General features: G+C 50.0%; 1 protein-coding gene across 1 annotated transcript in view; it reads right to left on the minus strand.

The window, feature by feature from the left end:
• Positions 1–6,166: 6,166 nt before the first annotated feature.
• The window catches only part of POLD1 (DNA polymerase delta 1, catalytic subunit), a 34,135-nt gene continuing 17,067 nt past the window's right edge, over positions 6,167–23,234 (minus strand). Inside the window, exons 17-27 of the mRNA XM_056863793.1 lie at positions 22,561–22,708; positions 20,537–20,632; positions 19,654–19,791; positions 19,047–19,222; positions 17,104–17,256; positions 15,119–15,221; positions 12,488–12,620; positions 10,319–10,432; positions 8,998–9,050; positions 7,843–7,940; positions 6,167–6,303 (exon numbers count right to left, since the gene is read on the minus strand). Of these exons, the coding sequence (XP_056719771.1) occupies positions 6,207–6,303; positions 7,843–7,940; positions 8,998–9,050; positions 10,319–10,432; positions 12,488–12,620; positions 15,119–15,221; positions 17,104–17,256; positions 19,047–19,222; positions 19,654–19,791; positions 20,537–20,632; positions 22,561–22,708 (1,309 nt within the window). The 3' untranslated portion in view covers positions 6,167–6,206. The remainder of the gene's footprint in view (positions 6,304–7,842; positions 7,941–8,997; positions 9,051–10,318; positions 10,433–12,487; positions 12,621–15,118; positions 15,222–17,103; positions 17,257–19,046; positions 19,223–19,653; positions 19,792–20,536; positions 20,633–22,560; positions 22,709–23,234) is intronic.

Below are 23,234 nucleotides of genomic sequence, written 5' to 3' on the forward strand. Positions count from 1 at the left end.
TGGTCCAGCAGGGCTTTTCTTATGTTCTAGTATCTGTTTCCAAGGGTGGCCAGCCAAAGGCATTTGGGAAGCCCCCACCTTTATGATCACCACTTGGGCCTACTGACCGGCAGTCAAAGGTACATTGCCTCTAAACTTTGAGGTTTCATTGGTTCTCGTAGGTTATCCGTGCTGTGTAACCGTGGTCTTGGTTTTTCTTTCCTGACGCTTTGCCAGCAGCTGTGGCAGGCATCTTCAGAGGAGTAACACTGAAGGACAGTGTCTCTCAGTGTCAAGTGTGTATGAAGAGTAATATATAGTCAGAAAGGGGTTGGGTTTGAGCTGGATCATTGTCCTGCAAAAAGTAACAAGAAAATACAACAAATGCTACGATCAGCAAAAGACAAAAGAGACCCCCTCACCTCTGCAGGAGTATATCCTATACCTTGCAGCTGTGGACAAGTTTACATGCAGATTAGCTTTGGATTTCACACATTAACAGATCACTTCAGTATACAATGGTTCCATATTAACATACCACACCCTCATTAGCACATTATCTTGATACTTACCGGACAATGGTTAGCACATTACCTTTGTTACTTTTTGCAGGACAATGATTCAGCTCAAACCCAACCCCTTTCTGACTATATATTACTCTTCATACACACTTGACACTGAGAGACACTGTCCTTCAGTGTTACTCCTCTGAAGATGCCGGCCACAGATGCTGGCGAAACGTCAGGAAAGAAAATACCAAGACCACGGTTACACAGCCCCGATAACCTAGGAGAACCAATGAACTCTGACCGTGACAGCCTTCGACAATATTTTGTGGTTTCATTTGGCCAGTAGTCACTGGGATCCTATTTTCCGTCAATGGTTTTAACAGTCATTTCCAAAGAAAGTCAGAATGGTTCGGACACCTTTTAAACGGGCAACCAACAGGTCTATAGATAAGCGTGCCTAATTTTTCCCTACTAGAGACCCAGTTTGGTCTGGTGCTGAAGCTTCATGTTGTGAGCTGTGACCAGCCCCCTGCAGAGTAGGAATTAGTAAGGATGTGCAAGACGGACAAGGCATTCAGCTCCTGGTGCTGCTGTGTATGGCCATCTCTTAGGCAGTGCGTTGACATGCTAACGTGGAGGTCTACAGGCCGTAATCTCTGGAACCTTTTCAGTGCTTGGACTAAAAGGAGATTCCTCTGAGCATACTCAGGGTGCATTTCTCTGCCACTCACCCAGCAACCACGGTCAGCCCAGGCACCCTACAACTGGCTTTCTAGGATACAGGGTGCAAAATATCCCAGCAAGCTTGACGTGCATAGCATTTGGGAAATTGTGCACTCTATCATCCAGCTCCATCTGTAGTAACCTCCTTTCCCTGCCAGTTCTTTGCTTCTCTGCTTAAAGACAGTTCACTGAGGAAGGCCCTTTTTATGGTATTGATCTGCCAGTTCTTTAGGGACCAAAACCTTTCTTTCACCCCAGCTTTTAACGAAGAGGTTTCATCTTTTAATGTTATTTTTGTTGTTCGCTTCAAGCTTCCTGATTGTTTTGTGCATCTCCTCAATGTTGTTTGCTGTATTAAAAAAAATTTAAAATTTTTTTATTGCACTTTGACCAGTATAACAAAAGTTATAACAAGATTCAACAAAAGTTCCAGATTTAAAACAATGATTCAAAACAACAGAAGAATAAAAGTCTACAGCTTTACAACGGCTTTACTATCATTCCCCCGAGTCATACATCTCCCGAGGCAAAATTTAGCAACTTGTCTGGTTTGTTGTATTTTTATGCCCTTGCCAATATGGATAATCCTTCTTTTAAAAAATAATTTTCATGGTAAGTGTGTGTTTTTACCTTGTGAGCTTCTTGGAGTGGGTCTCTGGAGAGGCAGCATATACAGTATATATTTTTTCCTAAATAAAATCATTTGACAAGCAAAGGATAAAGGCCAAGTTTATGCAACATGCTTGGGGCAGGGGGGCGGCTTAAGCGCAGTACAAATTACAGGAGAGATAAGGGACCTGGAAACTGGGCCTGCCCTCCCAGATCGCGTATATTATTAGCAAAGCAAAAAATCTGAACAAGCTCATGCCGGTGGAGTGAAAAAACGCACGTGAAAAACCCGAGGCAGATCTCGAACCCAGGCCCAAGAAACCCAGGACTGCACGCAGTATAAGAAATGGATTCTCAGCCGTCCGGTTTTATGCCATGAGGGGGTAACCAGGCTGATTTTGCTTCCTTGGTTACTCTGCACGATTTGCTAAACCGACTCCAGAGGTGGGGGAGGATCCTGTACTGCTCCCTCCCCAACCCCACAGCCTCCCCTAGATTTGCATCAGGCTCATGGGGGAGCTCACATGAATGACCATCCCTCCTCACTTGCAAAAGAATCTGCAGACTTATCTCGGCAAACACCTTCCTTCACTATCTCCTCCCGGGGCTCTGGATCCATCCAGCCTGGGGGAGGGCCCTTGCTCAATGGGAGGGAACAAAAAAAGTGCCTTGAGAGAGGTCTCCCTCCCCCAAGTCACTTGTCACCTTTCTGACGCCCCTTACTCAATCTGATAACTGATAACTGTCCTCACCAAGGCGGGTAAGGAAGATGGAGAAGGAGAAAGGGTCGTGCAGCATTACAAGCAGAAAGCAGGTAGTGAGTAATCCAAAGGAAGAGGTCAAAAATTGCAGCCAGAACGCCCCCCACCCCAATACCTCTACCCCCAATACCTGAAAACTATTCTTAAGGATTGTTGTGCAAATGCAGTGCTGAATAGCAATTCCCAACAGTCCTCGAAATCGCCCTGTGAGACAGATTAAAAATATTTCCAGTTCGCAGTCGGGGAACTGAGTCTGCGTGTGGGAAAGTTGTCCAAATGAATCCTGGCTGAGCTGGGATTGGAAGTGGTATCTTTTGGGCCTCTTTGTCATAGAAACCTACCTAGTGTGTATTTATTCCACTGAGGCAGCGTGCATGGCTCTCCCTTCACAACCTCCCTGCAAGGTAGGCTAGGCTAAGGTGGATGGCCCAGGGTCACCCAAGCAAGCTTGATGAGTAAGTGGGGATTTGAATCCGTGGATAGCCCCAGGCTAGCCCAATCTCATCAGATCTCAGCAGCTAAGCAGGACTGAGGCTATCGTATTTTGGTCACATCATGAGACGACAAGAGTCACTGGAAAAGACAGTCATGCTAGGAAAAGTTGAGGGCAGCAGGAAAAGAGGAAGACCCAACGTGAGATGGACTGACTCAATAAAGGAAGCCAGTCCTCAATTTGCAAGATCTGAGCAAGGCTGTCAAAGATAGGACATTTTGGAGGACTTTCGTTCATGGGGTTGCCATGAGTCAGAAGCTCAATGGGAGGGAACAAGCAGGACTGGCCCTGGTTAGTACTTGGATGGGAGACCACTGAGGAATCCAAACTTGCTATGCAGAGGCCGGTGATGGCATGCCACCGCTGTTTGTCTCACACTTTCAAAACCTTATAAGAGTCACCCTAAGTTGGCTGCGGCTTGATGGCATTTTCCACCACCAGCTCCCAGAGACTAGCCTGAGACACTAACCCAGTGGTTCCCAAACTTTTTGGGCCACCCCCCAACCTTGGTTCCACAAACTCAACCCTAGCACCCCCTACCCTATAAAAAGCATTATTCAAAATAAGGGTTTGCATGACTCACTAAAGAAAATAATAACAATAAAATTTCACAACAGTAACAATTAATTGCACATCTATTCAAAATCAAATTAAAACTTTTTAGTTGAAATGTATTCAACTTGATCCAGTGGTACCAGCTCTTCAAAGTCTGGGAAAAAAATCCTGATAGTTTCCACCAAATTTGCCAGCGTGGTGCCATAACTTGATCTATTGTAAATTAGTGAACAACACTAAGTTGAAAGGGCCCACCTCTTGCGCCCCCCCTCCGTCCCCTTGCCTCCTAGTGCCCCCTTAGGTAATTCCACCGCCCCCCAGGGGGTGGTACCACCCACTTCGGGAACCACTATACTAACCACCGTCCCATACTAACCCTCTGAGTTAACAGCATATATTTTCAGTATTTTGGTAGCGCAGTTTGTTGATAAGAAGGGCTACAAAAAGCTGGGCTACACCAAGCAGTCAGCGGTAAGTAGCACTAGGAATAATTTATGGGTTTCCTTATCTCAGGGTTGCAGTGGAGGGGGGAGGGAGTAAAAACTAACTAGGTTTAAGGGAACACAGGGAGGGTAGTACAGATACAGATAGCAACCCGAGAATCTTGGAATGCAATGCGATCTCTGCCAAGTGAAAGTTGTGTTATCCTAGGACCAGAAATCCAACTTGTAATGCTTCGCTGTATTTGGAATATCACCTCGAAGTCCAACCATGAGGACAAGAAACTTGTCCGGAAGTAAAGCAAGACTCTGAGTCACAGGATGGCCAGGGGAAAACTGTCAGATTTGGAATTCCAGGCAGGTCTCTAAGTTTTAGCCCATGATTGGTCTTCCATGCGCATCATGAACAAATGAAGCTGTCTTATAGTGAATCAGCCCCTTGGTCCATCAGTCAGTATTGTCTACTCAGACCGGCAGTGGCTTTCCAGGGTCTCAGGCAGGGGTCTTTCACATCACCTACCTGCCTAGTCCCTTTAACTGGAGATGCCGGGGATTGAACCTGGGACCTTTTGCTGCCACTGAGCCACAGCCCCTCCCCAAATCACTGCCTGCTAACCCCCCATACACACACACACACACACACACACACACAGAGGCAGAACCTGCAGAGAAAGACCAAGATTACAATTCTGCTGAAAAGCTGAAATTGGACTCAGGAGCCCAGAGGACTTCCCCCACCCACAAGCAGCAACATCCTACTCAATTGCTCCCTTAGGAAATACAAGAATCTTGGCTCCGTCTGTCCCATACTTAACTCATGCATGTCTTTTCCTCCAGACAATTCAGCTCATCATGTCTGTTAATCACAAATTCATTTTCTTTGGATTACCACCAAATCTTCCATAAAGCAAACGGTATTATGTAATAAAAAATATATTAAAAGCCTTCCTGGCCCCAATGGGTGCCTTTCCATCAAGCTGTGTGGTGACAAGAGGAGTTGGCTTTTATATGCCAACTTTTCCTACCACTTAAGGGAGACTCAAACTGGCTTATAATCACCTCACCTCCCCCTCCCCTACAACAGACACCCTGTGAGGTAGGTGGGGCTGAGAGTGTGACTAGCCCAAGGTCACCCAGCTGGCTTCATGTGGAGTGAGAAAACAAATCCAGTTCACCAGATTAGCCTCCGCCACTCATGTGGAGTAGTGGGGAATCAAACCTGGTCCTCCAGTTCAGAGTCCACTGCTCTAAACCACCACTCTTAACCACACTGGCTCTCCTTGGGGACTGCAGGGAAGGCCTTGGCTAGGCAAGCGTGGGCATGAGACAGTGTGGTGTAGCGGTTACTTGGAAGTAGGATCAGGGAGACCCAAGTTTAAATCCCCACTCAACCATGCTGGGTGGCCCCGGGCTAGTCACTCAGCCTAACCTATCCCGCAGAGTTGTTGTGAGAATAAAATGGGGAAAGGAGAACCATGTATACTGCCCCCAAACTCCTTGGAGGAAAGGGGGGATAAGAATGTACTAGGACAGATGGATAGAAATGGCCAGTTGCTACCACCTACGGTGGGTATTACAGCCCCCAAGGCCATACTTAAGGAGAGCCAGCGTGGTGTAGTGGTTAAGAGCGGTGGTTTGGAGCGGTGGACTCTGATCTGGAGAATCGGGTTTGATTCCCCACTCCTCCACATGAGCGGTGGATGCTAATCTGGTTTTATGGTGCATTAAAATGGCTTGTTTTTTGTATGTCAACGGTAGTTTATAAGCATTTCCTTTTTTTGCCCTTTCGACTTTTCCTTCCCTTTGCGTTGTCTGTTTTCCCCAAATAAGTTTCAAACATCCAGGGGTAAAAAATAAGGAAAACTTTTATTTGTAGAAACTCATACTACAAAGACAAGTCCATGCAATCGTTCAGTCCAGGGAACTGTAATGTGCTGAGCACGACATCCCTTCCCGCAACACTCAAGAGTCTTCCCGGCTCCTAAATCCTGGCTCCAGGAGCCACGGCCACAATGAGGCACAGCTTTGATTGGCGTCCCGCGATAAGGATAAATTTCCCCCACGACAGCTCCGGCCGCACTCCGGCCCGGACTGGGGGGAGAGCTTCAGTCCATTCCCAAAAGAGGCAGAGGAAGCATCACCACGTCGGGGGGCCGAAGCGTGAGATCATCGCTTCTTGATCGTCGAGGTCCTTCTGCACTTTCTTCCGCATGTAGAAGATGGGGCAGTCGCGGCTGCGGGGACAAGAGGATTGTTAGTTCAGGGTGAGGCGAGACCGAAGAGCTGGCAAACTCTATGGGGCTGGCAGAAGAGCAGGGGATGCTGGGGGTGGTGGACTAGGAGAACAAGAGACTGGGGCTCCCCTGCTGGAAAAGAAAAAGAGAACCCAAGTCTCATCCTCAGTATTTGACGTGTTGTGTACGCATCCTGCAGAATCATCTGACAGCAATGCTGATTCTATGACCTTAAGCAGAAGATGAGAGGGAGGGCATCTTGGCCATCTTCTGGGTATGGAGTAGGGGTCCCTGGGGGTGTGGGGGAGAGGTAGTTGTGAATTTCCTGCATTGTGCAGAGGGTTGGACTAGATGACCCTGGTGGTCTCTTCCAACTCTATGATTCTATAATCACATTCTCTAAAACGATTCTCCTAACAAAAAGAAACATGGGGAGGGGGGACAGCACAGCTGGCAATGGCCTGAGCTAGCACTAGGGTTGCCACCCTCCAGGTAGAGCCAGTAGATCTCATAAGAAAAGCCATGCTGGATCAGACCAAGGCCCATCAAGTCCAGCAGTCCGTTCACACAGTGGCCAACCAGGTGCCTCTAGGAAGCCCATAAACAAGACGACTGCAGCAGCATTATCCTGCCTGTGTTCCACAGCACCCAATATAATAGGCATACTCCTCTGATTCGGGAGAGAGTAGATATGCATGATGACTAGTATTCATTTTGACTCCTAGAATTCCAACAGAGCTCCAGGCGACAGAGATCAGTAACCTTGGAGAAAATGGCTTCTTTGGAGGGTGGACTCTATGGCATCACAACCCCCCCCCGCAAGTCCCTCCCCAAAGCCCACCCTTCCCAGGCCCCACCCCCCAAAATCTCCAGGAATGTCCTCCCTTGGAGTTGGCAACCTTAGCTCGGACCCTTTCCCACACTTCTGTATGCACAAGGGATATTCTTATAGTTCTTTATTATTATAATTCACGACCAATAGGTATATAAAGGAAACATTAACTACAGAAAGAATAAAATTTATATAAAAATCATCTTGATACACAGGATAGCTGTAATGGATAGCAGCTAACAAGGGATATTTGACGAAGATAATATCTTCCAAAGTGGTACATCCTGCCTGTTGTCCGAAGTGGTCCAGTCTATTCTACCACCTCGATCTGCCGGCATGAGCAGAACCAGCCTCCCCACCCCACTCTCTATAGGTTATCAGGCCTCCCTCCTCTCTCTCCAGAGAGAACCTGGGTGACCCAGTCGATATCTTTCCAGCCGGGGCAGAAGGGCTGGGTCTCTCCCTGTTCCCCACAGCCTCCTGACAGGTGCAGTATTTATAAAGGCAATAAAATGGGTTCGGGCGGTACCCCCACCACCGTGCCTCCCTGTGGGAGCCATCTGTTTGCTGATCTCGGACGGGTCTGATAAGCAGGCATAAACATAGTGGGGTGGTGTAAAGCCATATTTTAGCCCAGTTGTCCCCGTGGGAACGGGACAGGAGCCGGGGCTGCTCCGCGAGGGTGTGGTGGGCGGCCCGGTCCTCACCTGGTACACAACACGTCCTCGTGCAGGCTGCCCTGGCAGCGTTGGCACTGCGTCCATAAGCGCGAGAACTTCTCTTCCAGGGAGCTCAGATGGGCGACCTATCGAAGGGGGGGGAAGAGGCAGATGGCAGAGCCCGCGACATTGGGCTGCTATTGATGCCGTTTGTTTGTTTTTAAATCCCGTCTGCGCTTCGCTTTCCCAGTCTCATCCTCCTCCCAGGAATACCCACCACTTCCAGGGTCTCGCCCCATAACTCGCAAGACAGCCTCTCCTGGTATACCCCCCGAAGGACACTACGATCGTCCGACAAGAATCTGCTGGTGGTCCCTGGCCCTAAGGGCGTGCAGCTGTCCTCAACTAGAGCCAGGCTTTCTCAGTCCTGGTGGAACGCTCTGCTGAGCAACATCAGGGCCCTGCAGGACCTGAAAGAGTTCCGTAGGGCCTGTAAGACAGAGCTATTCCACCAGGAAGTACCATCACGACTGGCCTCCTCCCCCCTTCCAACATGAGCAGAAGGGGTGCCACCTGTACAGTGCCCACAGTTTAGTGATTTACGTGCCATCTTTATTATGGGGTCTGTTATGGGGGTTTGAGGATTTTATCGCTGCTTTTATTGCTTTAAGGAGCCCCGTGGCGCAGAGTGGTAAGCTGCAGTACTGCAGTCCCAAATTCTGCTCACAACCAGAGTTCGATCCCAACGGAAGTTGAGTTCAGGTAGCCGGCTCAAGGTTGACTCAGCCTTCCATCCTTCCGAGGTCGGTAAAATGAGTACATTTTATCCCTTGCTGGGGGTAAAGGCAAGATGACTGGGGAAGGCACTGGCAAACCACCCCATAAACAAAAGTCTGCCTAGTAAAGGTTGGACATCACCCCATAAGTCAGGAATGACCCGGTGCTTGCACAGGGGACTACCTTTACCTTACCTTTTATTGTTTTATTGGGTTGTATGTGATGTTTTAATGATGTTACCCGCCCTGGGCCCTTGCTGGGGAGAGCGGGATACAAATCCGAAAAATAAATTAATAATAAATAAAATAAATAAGATTCTTCACTTTGTACAGAAAACGGAGGGCTCCCGGGCTCCCAAAATCCTTCGCTGGATAGCTGTCACTGGCTGCTGGTGACTCCACCAGCCCTTCCCACAGAGCCACTCACCTCCTTCTGGTAGAGCTCAGACTGGCGGCCTAAGCAGAATTTGCAGACAGCACCTGGAAGGAAAACAGCAAATCAGTAAACATCTGTCGTTCTCTCCCCACCCCCCACTTAGGGCTTTGGGGTTCCTCTCCACCCCATTTAGGACCTTGGGGTTCCTCTCCCCATGCCAACTCTGCAGAACAGCCACCAATGAACCCTCAGGTGTCACAGAGTTACATCTGGTGCAGAAAGATTGGCTGGATGGATGGCACTCATGCTCAGGAGTGGCTAATCTCTGTTTGGGCTCAGCGATCCCGAAATGTCTGGCTTTCCATTCTAAAAGGTGGTTTGGCTCACTGGCTCGAGTCACCTGAAGGTATTCATCCAGCCATTTCGGCCATTAATTCCTGGCGCATTGCGAACTCATTTGCAGCTTGGTAGGATTGTGAGATGGAGGCGGGGGGGAGGACGCCTGTCCCAAGCACAGTCCTTCCTCAAGTGAACTCTTGATGCAGATCAAAGTTTCAGGAAGACACCAGCATGCTCCCGCAGAGGCCCCTGGAACCCGTGTTCCCTTCCCAATGCCAACCCCTAGGAATCACTCTCTACCAGAGAGGTCCCGAGTCCTGCTAAGCCAGCCCCTGTTTTAAACATCTCAGACATCTCAATTTTCAGCCCGCATTCTACAAAATGCATAAGTGTGGTGGAGTAGGGCATTTTGTGGAGAGATGAAGAACCGGGGGGGGGGGGGAGGAAACGTTGTGCAGGTCAAGATCTGTGTGTGCTAATCTATTAGAGGGGTTTCCTGTTGGTTACAGAAGCTCAGCTCACGCACACACACTCTCTCTCTCTCACGCTCTGTGGCAAGTTCTGGCAATAGGAACTTACAACACACAGTGCTGTTAAGAAGCCAAGGGGGGGGGGAAGGCACTCATTTCGGTAAGAGGCTGGGGAGGGGCCGTGGCTCAGTTTGTAGAGCATCTGCTTGGCATGCAGAAGGCCCCAGGTTCAATCCCCGGCATCTCCAGTTCAAGGGACTAGGCAAGGAGGTGATGTGAAAGACCTTTGCCTGAGACCCTGGAGAGCCATGGGGAGGGGCCGTGGCTCAGTGGTAGAGCCTCTGCTGGGCATGCAGAAGGTCCCAGGTTCAATCCCCGGCATCTCCAGTTAAAAGGCCCAGACAGTAGGTGATGTGAAAGACTTCTACCTGAGACCCTGGAGAACTGCTGCGGGTCTGAGTAGACAATACTGACTTTGATGGACCGAGGGTCTGATTCGGTATAAGGCAGCTTCAGGTGTTCAAGACCGGACCAGGCAAGATGGACACAAGACAGGATCTCACCGTGGTGGCTGAGCACCGCCCGGCAGCCGATGCAGGTGCTTCGCTTGGTGGCGAAAGCCATGAGCCCCCCAACTTTGGCCGTCAGCACAGTCTTGCAGCGGGTGTGGTCCCCCTCTGCAAGGAAGGGAAGTGGAAAGGGGTCAACCGCGCTCCATTCCCCCCATCCTCCACGCGCTCTAGCAGAAAGGGGTCAGGACTCCACTCTTGCCACACACCCCTTCAACCGGGGAAGAATACAGCCAATATCCAAAGTTCCCCATACAGCATCCTCTGAGAAGGAGCCTGCTAACTCTAGAGAGGCCTCCATTATAGACCCACCCCCTGCCATCTAGTCGGAGCCCTCAGAACCTGGACTTGTCACCCTCGGCTCATGTGAAGGGTTTGTCAGCCTGGAAGAATCTCTCCTCCTGCCAAAACCGGGTGGGGGGAGGCTGTGGTGTCCCCTCCCATTTTTCTCACCTCCTCATCTGCAGGTGTGGCTCATACCTGGACATAACCCCCTCATTTCCTTATTAAAGTCCAGGTAGAGTCAAAACACAACAAAGAAGAGAGCCAGCATGGTGTAGTGAAGAAGAAGAGTTGGTTTTTATATGCCGACTTTCTCTACCACTTAAGAGACTCAAACCGGCTTACAATCACCTTCCCTTCCCCTCCCCCAACAGACATCCTGTAAGGTAGGTGAGGCTGAGAGAGCTCTAACTGAGCTGTAACTTGCCCAAGGTCACCCAGCTGGCTTCATGTGGAGGAGTGGGGAAACAAATCCGGTTCACCAGATTAGCCTCCGCCGCTCCTGTGGAGGAGTGGGGAATCAAACCCGGTTCCCCAGATCAGAGTCCACCACTCCAAACCACCGCTTTTAACCAGTGGACTCTAATCTGGAGAACCGGGTTCGATTTCCCACTCCTCCACATGAAACCTGCTGGATGACTTTGGGCTAGTCACCATTCTCTCTGAACTCTCTCAGCCCCACTTACCTCCCAAGGGGTTTGTTGTTGGGAGAGGAAGGGAAGGAGATTGTAAGCCGGTTTGAGACTCCTTAAAGGTAGAGAAAATCGGGATGTAAAAACCAACTCTTCTTCTTCGTCTGCCCCATTCTGAGAATCACCCTTGGGCAACCCCTGGAGACCACTTCATGGAGACGGGGGGGGGGGGGCACTTTAAAATGTTTTGGCCACCCCTTTGGTGCTCCGGGTGTGAACACGTGTTCTGGTCTTTCTGCCATTATAGACACGAGCTGGTGAGGATGCCGAGGCAGAAGAGCTTAACGCTCTGGGAAGTGCATTCGCCAGGCTGTGGTCAGATACGCAATCTCGTTTTCCCCCCTCTTAGGGGAAACCAGTCTGCCAAAGAAGCTGGCTGTGCATTATGCTGATTGGCCAGGAGGGGCTTGTGACATCATAAAGTCCCTCTCGAAGCAAAAAGAGAAAACAGCTGAATAATCTTTTAAAGCTGACAGATCAAATGCACAAGCAGCAATTTAAACATAAAATGTAAAAAAAAAATTAAAAAACCTGCCTGAAGAGTGGTGGGGAAGATTAACAACTGCAGGGTGAATCATTGCTTGATAAAAGGCAGGCACAGTACTAAAAGTGCAAAAGGCAAAGGGGGAAACTGGGCTCTCTCTCTCTCTCCACAGTACCCTGTTTTGAGAGGAGGTTGAGGGGGGACATTTATTTGAAGGGCTGTCACTTAGAGGAGGGGAGGGAGCTGTTCCTGTTGGCAGAGAATAGGACTTGCAATAATGGGTTTAAATTGCAAAAGGAAAGGTACCGGCTGGATATTAGGGAGAATTTTTTTTTTACAGTAAGAGTTGTTCAACAGTGGAATCCGCTACCTAGGGATGTGGTGAGCTCCCCCTTACTGGCAGTCTTTGAGGCTGGACAAACACTTGTCAGGGATGCTCTAGGCTGCTCCTGCATTGAGTAGGGGGTTGGACTAGATGGCCTGTATGGCACCTTCCAACTCTAGGTTTCTACGATTCTAAGGCAATGTCTAGATTTTCTCTGCACTGGCAATTGTGAGCACGGAACCAGGTGATGGTAGACCATCCGGACAGATTACATCGCCGGTCAAGAAAGGTGCGATCTGGGGACACGTCTCCCCCACTCCTTGCTCCCCGGTGTAGAAGCCGAGCCCAGCGGCACGCCGGAGGAAAGGTGTCGCACTCACTCAGCAGAACGTTTTGCGCCTTCGTCTCTCCCAAGATGGGGTCAAAGATGCGTAGGAGCGGCTTGGCCAGCTGCTGCTCCAGGTAGTACTGGGTATCAATGGGCAGGTTGTTCTCCAACACGTAGATCGGATCCTGAAGAAACAAGGACAACGTGAGCAGGAAGTGGTGCTGGAGCAGAGAGAAATGCTGCAATCGCGGAAGACCACATGCGGGACTCTCGTCCTCCTCTGGAGGGTCGTTGCCCAATCACTTCCACCCTGGACGGCTGCAAACTGGAAGCTTTACTGCAACAGGGTTGCGTGTGTGCAGGCGCACCAGTGAGCACTCACATATGCACACAAAGACAATGTGGGGAATTCAGGTTGGCCTCAGAGATCCAGTCCATCACGGAGCCCTCAAAGAGAAATGGCATTTGGACTGGAACACAGAGCAACTGAGAGGGATAGGCATGCAGACCACTCAGGGCATGCAGACCACTCAGAGATCTGCTCTGCCGTTCCAAATAAATAAAAGGATTCCAGCCACCAGCCTAGAGAGCCAATATGGTGGAGTGGTTAAGTGTCGGACCACAAAACCCAGGTTCGAATCCCCCCTCATGCCATGGAAGCTTGCTGGGTGACCTTGGGCCAGTCACACACTCTCAGCCCTGACCCTTGCCAGCGTGATGTAGTGGTTAAGAGCGGTGGTTTGGAGCAATGGACTCTGATCTGGAGAACCGGGTTTGATTCCCCACTCCTCCACATGAGTGGCGGAAGCTAATCTGGTGAACTGGATTTGTTTCCCCACTCTTACACATGTAGCCAGCTGGGTGACCTTGGGCTAGTCACAGCTCTCTTGGAGCTCTCTCAGCCCCACCTACCTCACAGGGTGTCTGTTGTGGGGAGGAGAAGGGAAGGTGATTGTAAGCCGGTTTGAGTCTTCCTTAAGTGGTAGAGAAAGTTGGCATATAAAAACCAACTCTTCTTCTTCTATTTGGATGGGAGGCCTCCAAGGAATACCAGGGCGTGACTGCAGAGGCCAGCAATGGCAAACCACCTCCAAACATCTCTTGCCTTGAAAACTCTACAGGGTTGCCATAAGTCAGCTGTGACTTCACGGCAACAACAACAGAAAAAGCCATCTGCTTGGAGACTCAACCTCTGTCTCAAACTTATCAGTTCAGCAGAGAGCAGGAAGGAAAAGGACAAGAGTTAAGAACGGGATGAGATCTAGTTCTGCACAAATTCACACAGCATCGGATAAATCGTGCAGTGGAATCCAACGCTGTGAGAAAGAGAGGAAGGGTTGCCTCTGACCACCTCAAAAGGAGGGGCTGTAACTCAGTGGAAGAGCCTCTGCTTGGCATGCAGAAGATCCCAGGTTCAATCCCCGGCATCTCCAGTTAAAGGGACTAGGCAGGTAGGTTATGTGAAAGACCTCTGCCTGAGACCCTGGAGAGCAGCTGCCGGTCTGAGTAGACTATACTGACTTTGATGGACCAAGGGTCTGATTAGTATAAGGCAGCTTCATGTGTTCATGTGTTCAAAAGGCTATCCTGGGGATCAGGGGCCCTGTCTTGCATGTGCAAAACCATGTGGGTTGTACAAAGGAGGGAAATTGGGTACGATCAACTGAAAAAGCAGGCTGAATCACCTCCCTAGGACTGGATATGGGAAGGGCTGTGGCTCAGTGGTAGCACAACTACTTTGCATGAAGAATTATCTTCATTGATGCGCTTCTCTCCCAGTAGGGACCTAAAGTAGTTTATAACGTTCTTCTCCTCTTCCATTTTTATTCTCCCTACAAACCCTGTGAGGTGGGGTTAGCCTGAGAGTGCGAGACTGGCCCAAGGTTACCTAGAAAGCTTCCATGGCAGAATGGGGATTCGAAGTCGGATCTCCCAGATTTTAGTCTGACATTCTAACCACTAGACGACACTGGTTCTCGAGGCCACAGGTTCAGTCCCTGGCATATCTAGCTAAAAGGATCAGGTAGTAGGTGATAGGAAAGACCTCCGCACAAGACCCTGGAGGGCTGCTGCCAGTCAGAGTAGACAATACTGCCCTTGATGGACCAATGGTCTGACTCAGTAGAAGACAGATCCATACATGCAACCCAAACGAGCCCTATTACAGACATTAAGCCAACCCACTAAAAATGGAGGGGGGAGGGGGGGTTGAAAATTTGCAACACAAGTTTAGCCTTGACCCCCACTTAACACCTAAAGCTACCAACTTTTTCTTCTTCCCCAAAGCATACCAGTGACTGATCTATTTCTGGCCTAGACTGCTGGGCTAATAATTGACATCCCTCCAGATCACATGAGCACATAAAGCTGCCTTATACTGAATCAGACCCTCGGTCCATCAAAGTCAGTATTGTCTACTCTGACCAGCAGCGGCTCTCCAGGGCCTCAGGCAGGGGTCTTTCACATCACCTACTTGCCTAGTCCCTTTAACTGGAGATGCCGGGGATTGAACCTGGGACCTTCTGCATGCCAAGCAGATGCTCTACCACTGAGCCACAGCCCCTCCCCTGGCCCTTGATGTGAATATCTGTACATAAACAGCTATGCACAAACATGAGTGAATATGCACCCCCACACTTAATCCCAATTGCCCGCCACATCCCTTCTCCCTTCCCCACCCCACCTCAGATTTCATGTAAGCCGCAACTCCTTTGGCAGCACCGATAATAACGTAAGGCACTCGATCCCCCAAGTTGGGTGCGCTGCCAGGGTCCCGCCGACGCATCCTGTGGAGAGAAGGCACAAGCGGCGACCCGCGGGTCAGGTCCGAAGGCCGCAAGGAAGGCTACCTCTGTCGGGACTGAGCATATTCCTTTGGGATAGGGACACCATTAAGAACATAAGAACAACCATGCTGGATCAGGCCAAGGCCCATCATGTCCAGCAGTCTGTTCACACAGCAGCCAACCAGGTGCCTCTAGGAAGCCCACAAACAAGACAACTGCAGCAGCATTGTCCTGCCTGTGTTCCACAGCACCTAATATAACAGGCCTGCTGCTCTGATACTGGAGAGAATAGGGATGCATCATTACTAGTATCCATTTTGACTAGAAGCCATGAATAGCTCTCTCCTCCATAAGAATATAAGAAAAACCATGCTGGATCAGACCAAGGCCCATCTAGTCCTGCAGTCTGTTCACACAGTGGCCAACCAGGTGCCTCTAGGAAGCCCACAAGCAAGACGACTGCAGCAGCACACTTCCTGCCTGTGTTTCCCAGCACCTAATATATTCGGCATGCTCCTCTGATCCTGGAGATCACCCTGCCCAGCAAGACACTGCTGCAAGTCAGGCCTCAGGAGTCTTTTCAGAGAAGGATGAGGGTTTGGGAGGGGGGGGAGCGCAATGAGCTTAAGCGGTGGCCAGGGACAAGATTCAAAAAGGTTCTGAAGGCGACAACTCTGGAGGTTGGAAAAAAAACGGCACTATGTTAATAGCGCAGCTATATTGGTCCGTTTACCCTCAGAATAGAGGTTCTGCCGAGACACCGAGTGACAGAGAATGAAACACGTTTGCGTCGTCTCTGCCCTGCAGATGACACTGGGCAGGGGTGCCTTCATCTTGTTTGCTAAGGGGGCGGCGAAGCAGCCAAGCAAAAAGGAGCCAGCCCGCCTCGCTGGGGTGTCTGTGTGCAGCGGATGAGACAGCCGCAGTCAGTACAGGAAGCCCAGAGCCCAGGGGTGGGCGTCTCAGGAGGTTCCACTCACAGCTGGGACCCGGCCACGGCTATTTCTGCCCTTCCCTTCGGTCACGCCTCACCAGCCTCCCCCACACCCACATACCTCCCCCCTTCCAAGTACATACAGGCTCCCACCAAGACTGAAGACATCAGGTGGGGGCAGAGCAAGAGCACGAGATGATGGTCAGCAATACCCACTAAACCCACTCGCTCGACATTTGCAAAATCCACCCACTGAACAACTGGATACCAGGAACAGGGTTGGGCCAAGGGACATCACCCCGTGCTCTCTTCTTCCATGGGTTGAGGTCCTTGAAGGAGCCTCAAGGAACTCCCCCCTCCCACCCTCTAAGAAGAAAGAAGAAGAGTTGGTTTTTATATGCCAACTTTCTCTACCACTTAAGGAAGACTCAAACCAGCTTACAATCCCCTTCCCTTTGCAAAACCACCCACTGAACAACTGGATACCAGGAACAGGGTTGGGCCAAGGGACATCACCCCGTGCTCTCTTCTTCCATGGATTGAGGACCTTGAAGGAGCCTCAAGGAACTCCCCCCTCCCACCCTCTAAGAAGAAGAAAGAAGAGTTGGTTTTTATATGCCAACTTTCTCTACCACTTAAGGAAGAATCAAACCAGCTAACCCTAACCCTCCCCACAACAGACACCCTGTGAGGTAGGTGAGGCTGAGAGAGCTCTAAGAGAGCTGTGACTAGCCCACGGTCACCCAGCTGGCTTCGTGTGCAGGAGTGGGGAAACAAATCCAGTTCACCAGATTAGCCTCCGCCGCTCATGTGGAGGAATAGGGAATCAAACCCAGTTCTCCAGATCAGAGTCCACCGCTCCAAACCACCGCTCTGAACCACTACACCATGCTGGCTCTCTAAAAGAGAGATTTCATTTAAAAATAGAACCGGTCTCCTTCAACTCACCGCTCGGCCAGCTCCACGTGGGCCTGCCGCCCTGCGTACTCATCTGCCGTGCGGGTCAGCTCCTTGGTAATCACCAGCTGCGAGATGTCGACTCTGTTACACAGCAGGTCAGAGATGACCTCCTTGGCGTGGTCCACGGCACCCGCAGGGTCTCTGAAGAGACAGAAAGAGGCACACATGTGTGACAGATGGGGGCTGTTTTCTCAAAAAGGGCTACCAAGAGAGTCAGGGCAGTAGTAGACTGCAGCAGTCAGAGGTGCTCTGCTTTTTCCAGGTGCTCTACATTTTCCAGGAACCAGCTTCTAAAAGATTTATTCTGGCAACACATGATGACGGCTGGGTAGGTCTGTAACCGCAAACTACAACAGGAGCCCAGCAGCACCTTAAAAGACTAAGAACATTTAACCCAACCTAAATTTTTGTAAGCCAGAGAGCTCTCTTCTTCAGATGCGTTGTCGTGTCCATCCCAAGCAGCTAAATGTATACTTGTAGTTCAAACAGAAAAGGGGCAGAGAAGTGTGGAACTTACAAGGAGACCAGAGTAAAACAAGAACGAATCAAAGGGTAATCAATCCATTCAATTAATCTTTAATTGATTCTAGTTTTATACTGGCCTCTAACTGTCACATGTCCAGGGCCGGATTTAGGTTTGATGAGGCCCTAAGCTATTGAAGGTAATGGGCTCTTTATATATCCAGCTGTCCTTTGTCAACAACAAATTGTCGCTGTTTTTTGTGTTGAATATATGCTATATGGTAATTTATGGACCTAATAGGTATCTAAAGCCATTTGCACATAACAAAATATGTATTTTATCAAAGTAATTGTTGAACTGAAATACAATTAAGAAGAAGTATATTAATAGTGAAAAAATTATTAAGCTCTAACTTAAAATGATTTTTTATTCATAACAAACTTAATAATGCAAACACATTGGCATCTGGCAAAAACAAAAGTTCTTTTAGAAACACAATTTACAAAGACTTACAATCTAGTCTCTAGAAACGATTTTTTCCTTTAAAAAATTTGGGGGGGGGGGCCAAGAGAGTGGGGCCCAAACTATAGCTTGTTTAGCTTATACGTAAATCCGGCATGTCACTCCCCAAGCCACCCCTTGTCTGTTAGTCGAACTATAAATTTCGCTGCTACAGATGGTTGCTCTGTGCATAACGAAACGAGGTCTGACTCATTAAAGCTCCCGATGGAATAAAGTTTGCCAGGTCTACCGGACTTCTGTTTACCGTATATACTCGCGTATAAGCCGAGTTTTTCAGCCCAAAAAAAGGGCTGAAAAAGCCGGCCTCGGCTTATACGCGGGTCAATACGGTAGGGGAGGGGAGGGGGGAGGAGGGAGGAGGGAGGGGGCAACTTACCGCCACCGCCATCGCTGCCGGGCCCATGCGGCTTCCCCCGGCCAGGAGCGCCCTGTGAGGGCCTCCTGCGGCCGCTCCAAGACCGCGCGGCCGCCACCACCGGGCGCGCCTGGCTCCCCCCGCCCTGGAAGGGCCGGGGGAAGCCTGCTGCGGCCGCTCCAAGGCCGCGCGGCCGCCACCGCCAGGCGCGCCTGGCTTCCCCCCGCCCTGGAAGGGCAGGGGAAGCCTGCTGCGGGGGGCCCGCCGCCGCCACCACAGCCTTCGCCGGGCCTCAAGGTAAGCCTGCGGGGGGGGGAGGGGTTATAAGCCGACCCTCGGCTTATACGCGGGTGCCTAATTTTTCCCCATTTTTGGGGAGAAATTAGGCACCTCGGCTTATACGCGGGTCGGCTTATACATGGGTATATACGGTAATTCTGGTCCCCAGGAACTGGAAATATTTTTCCACCCTGGACCAAGGCACGCACCCACCACCACTGTGCCTCGGAGGTGCCCACCACGTCCTGGGTCAGGCTACCATACCCCATTCTGATTGGGGGGGGAGGAATCTCATCTCAAATATCAACGTACCGATCTATGAGCAGCTTCTGCAGACAGGTGTTGATGAGGTTCGCCACTAGGGGGCAGTTGTCACGGCGCACGGTTTCGATGCCCTTGCAATCCATCTTGTCGTGCGTGTCGGGGCTGGATGAAAAGTACAGGCCGGCGTAACGCTTTTTGTTGATGAGGAGGTAGGGAAAGTACACCTGGCAGGTGGGCAGATTCAAGAAAACAGGGGGGCGGGGAAAGAATTCAGTATACAACTGCAATCAGGGGAGGATTTATACAACTCCCATCAACACAGATGCTGATACAGAACCCTGCAAAATATGTATCTAAACAAGATTTATTGAAATAATTAACTTCATAAGAAGAGTTTTTAAAAGTACACATTGAAATGCAATGTTTGTGTACATAGAAGAAAAGTTGGTTTTTATAGCCCGCTTTTTCCCTACCTCCAAGGAGCCTCAAGGCAGCTTACAATCGCCTTCCCTTTCGCTCCCCACAACAGACACAGATGAATGACAGAAGATGAAAGATTCGGAGTTTTCAAAAGCGTCGTAAGCTGCTTTGACCCCCTATGGTCAAAAAGCAGGACGTCGACGTAGCGAAACAAACCAGCAATCAGGCAACCCACCTTCTCAAACTCCAGCTTGATGGGGGGTATGAAATGGCTGGAGACCCAGGCAGCCGCTTCCCTGCCTATTTCCATGGCTTCGGCGACCGACGGCACACCCAGACGGCACATCACCGAGTCTGTGTCCCCGTACACCACCTGCGAGTCAAAGGACAGCAGAATGAAAGCCGTTCCTTGGCTCCGGCACAGAGATTCCAGCCCACTCACCCCCTCCCCAAGTCCCACAGGACAGCTACCTTGAGCCGCCATCAACAGCAGGAGGACGAGGAGGAGAGTTGGTTTTTGTATGCCGACTTTCTCTACCACTTAAGGAAGAATCAACCCGGCTTACAATTGCCTTCCCTTCCCCTCCCCACAACAGACACCCTGTGAGGTAGGTGGGGCTGAGAGAGCTGTGACTAGCCCAATGTCACCCAGCTGGCTTCATGTGGAGGAGCGGGAAAACAAATCCAGTTCACCAGATTAGCCTCCGCTTCTCATGTGGAGGAGTGGGGAATCGAACCCTGTTTCTCCAGATCAGACTCCAACGCCACTGCCCCCCACCCCCGGTCACAAGCCTGGCTACCCACATGGTTGCCCTCCAACTCTTTCTGCCATGGCTTTCTCCACTCCCAGCGGCCGTTATGATGACATCAACACTGCCAAAGACAGCACACAAGGGGAGAGAACAAGCCCCCCCCAAAAAAAAACTAAGACAGGATAGGTTTTAGCAACTCAAACTAAGACAGGATGGGTTTTTAACTCATCAGGGTTTTTTTTGTCCCCTAGAGTGCTCCTACATCTCTTTCCCCCTCAGGAAGGTGGCAGCCAGCTTCTTTCTTTCCCTTACGGTAGCCTGGCACTGCCTGCTGTTACACAAGGAGCCCACCCATCTCCTTCCTACCTTGGCATCAGCGCTGTAGCCATTGGCAATGGTGTATTTGGACTCTACCAGCTGCTTCGTCTTCTCGATCATCTGACGTCCAAATCCAGTCACGCTCTGGACGCAGGGAAGAAAGCGAGATGTGAAGAAGGACTTTTGTCGGGGCAGCTTTAAGGGCTCCAGATTTCAAAAGATCACTGCCTTAGACGCAAGCGGAACCTCTCCGTCTCACTCCTGCCACGGCCACAGAGTTCGCCCAAAATGACACGCATCGATATATCCCAATCCGTCACCACGTAAGAAATTCTTCCCCCCGCCCCAAGACCTACTTTGCATCCATTCTCACAGGCTCAGCAAGGCTTCAAAATGCATTTTTTTAAACCATTGTTACTTTGGCCAGCAACAATGGCTTTTCAGGAAGTGATCCCCAGCATGGTGTAGTGGTTAAGGTGTCAACCTAGGGTTTGGGAGACCCAGGTTCAAATCCCCGCTCTGCCATGGAAGCTTGCTGGGTGGCCTTGGGCCAGTCCCCCACTCTCAGCCTAACCCACCTCGGAGGGTTGTACTGAGGATAAAGTGAAGAAGGGGAAGAAAAGTGGGGTATAAATGATGTAAGTAAATAAAGTGCACCCACACGCATGTTGCCCTTACTGGGCGAGATCGATGCAGGCTCAAACCAAGTACACATGAAGCTGCCTTATACTGAATCAGACCCTTGGTCCATCAAAGCCAGTCTTGTCTACTTGACTGGCAGCGGCTCTCCAGGGTCTCAGGCAGATGTCTTTCACATCACCTACTTGCCTAGTCCCTTTAACTGGAGATGCCGGGGATTGAACCTGGGACCTTCTGCATGCCAAGAAGATGCTCTACCACTGAGCCACGGCTCCTCTCCTAAGAGTCATGTAATGCTGGCTTTGCTGAAATAACATTCTCTTTATATCTCATAAGATGTTTTCCCATGCTAACTGCTGTGTACTCCCAGTTGTAGGGGGGCGTAAACGAAAATGTGCCTAGCACAATTCTGCTTGCAACAAGCTATAGCGCATGGGCAGGAGCAGCACATGGCACTCCTGTATAATTTTTAATGGAATAACAACATGCATATGGAGCAACAGAACATTCAACAGGCAATTTGCATGTTACTACTTAAGTAGTAGAAGAAGAAATACCTCCTGCTGTGTCTTCTTTGCAGGCGAAAAAGACAGGAGCGGGGATACAATTGCCTTAACTTAGTCCAAGCAGACAGGGAGGAGTCGTTGTGGGGAGCTTTCACACATACGGTTAGACACATGGAAATCTTCCATGGGGTTCATGCACCCCAACCTCCGTACCTGAAGCTCCCATTTAGCTGTCAGGTCTACAACAGCCTTAGAGCAGGGGTCTTCAACCATTTTGAGCCTGTGGGCACATCTGGAATTCTGACATGGCTTGGTGGGCGCAGCCACAAAATGGCTGCCGCAGGAGACGGAGCCAGCCACAAAATGATTGCCACAGCTTAACTTCAGTAACACAGTGTAGATCCTTGTGCTGCGGAGGCAGCTGCTGCCAAAGCAACATTTTAAAAAAACCTGCACAGCCAATGAAATCTGCAATAGTTAATCAGAAGCCTTGCTGGGTGAAAGCCCTACCTGCCTCAAAGAGATCTATCCCCTGTGCATTTTTCGAATCTGTTTCTAAAAATAATTTGGACTAGCGGCAATGACCGCATCTTGAAGTTGTGAATTCCATAAAGTTAATGATGCGTTGTGCAAAATGCTACTTCCTTTTGTTTGACCTGACCCCTGATCTAGTGTAAAAATGTTTGTTTGTTGGTTTTTCTTTACCATACTTCATAAATCAAAGCAAACCACAAGGCCAAGGATCGCCTGTAGGAATGGGCTCCGTCAGCTTAAGTGACAGCAAAATGAAGGATAGCTTAACTCGACATCCAATTTGCCTGATTTGATAACAGATGGGGGACCAACGATAGCAGCTTCCCACAGTCAAGGGACGATCAGCTGTGATTCAGCCTGCTGCAACTCAAAGAGGGAGGAGGGCAGGCTCACCTGAGAGATCTCGAGGCAGGGCAGCTTGCCCACTTGGGCGCCGGTGAAGCCGTAAACGGAGTTGGCGCTGACCTTCAGGGCCAGCTGCCGCCCATCTAATACCTGGCGCTTGAACGGATCGGTCTCCCGCTGAAGCTCTCCCTTGGCCCTACACCATTGGCGACAAAGAGGGAAGATCAGAAAAGGGGCAGAGTAAAGGCCAGCCTAGACCTGATAGGAGAATCCATGTGTCTTTCTGCTCACCTGTAAAGTATGGTGGGGGGGGGGTCTATTTTTTAAAACTGAAAACAGGGCATGAGGGGCGAGGGAAGCGATTCCCTAACCCACTCTTATTATGACGCAACGGTTCAAGGTGATTTAATAAAAAGGACGGGTCTGTAGTAGGGTTGCCAGGTCCCTCTTTGCCTATGTAACTGCATCTTTGGCATTGTTAACGTATGACATCTAATACTTATGCTTTGTTTTCAGATTTCTGAAACCCCGGTCCTATTACTTTGATTATCAAATGTCTGATTCTATCGATTGCACTGACTTGTATTCTGCCTCGAGTATTCTGCATATTCTGCCTTGAGTGAGAAAGGCAGACTATAAATAACGCAAATGAACAAATAACTAGATTCCACCCTTTGACTGGTCGCACACACCAGTCAAAAGCCCGGGTATTCCGGTTCACA

Source organism: Euleptes europaea, chromosome 18 (genome assembly GCF_029931775.1).
Source record: "Euleptes europaea isolate rEulEur1 chromosome 18, rEulEur1.hap1, whole genome shotgun sequence".
Lineage (NCBI taxonomy): Eukaryota > Metazoa > Chordata > Lepidosauria > Squamata > Sphaerodactylidae > Euleptes > Euleptes europaea.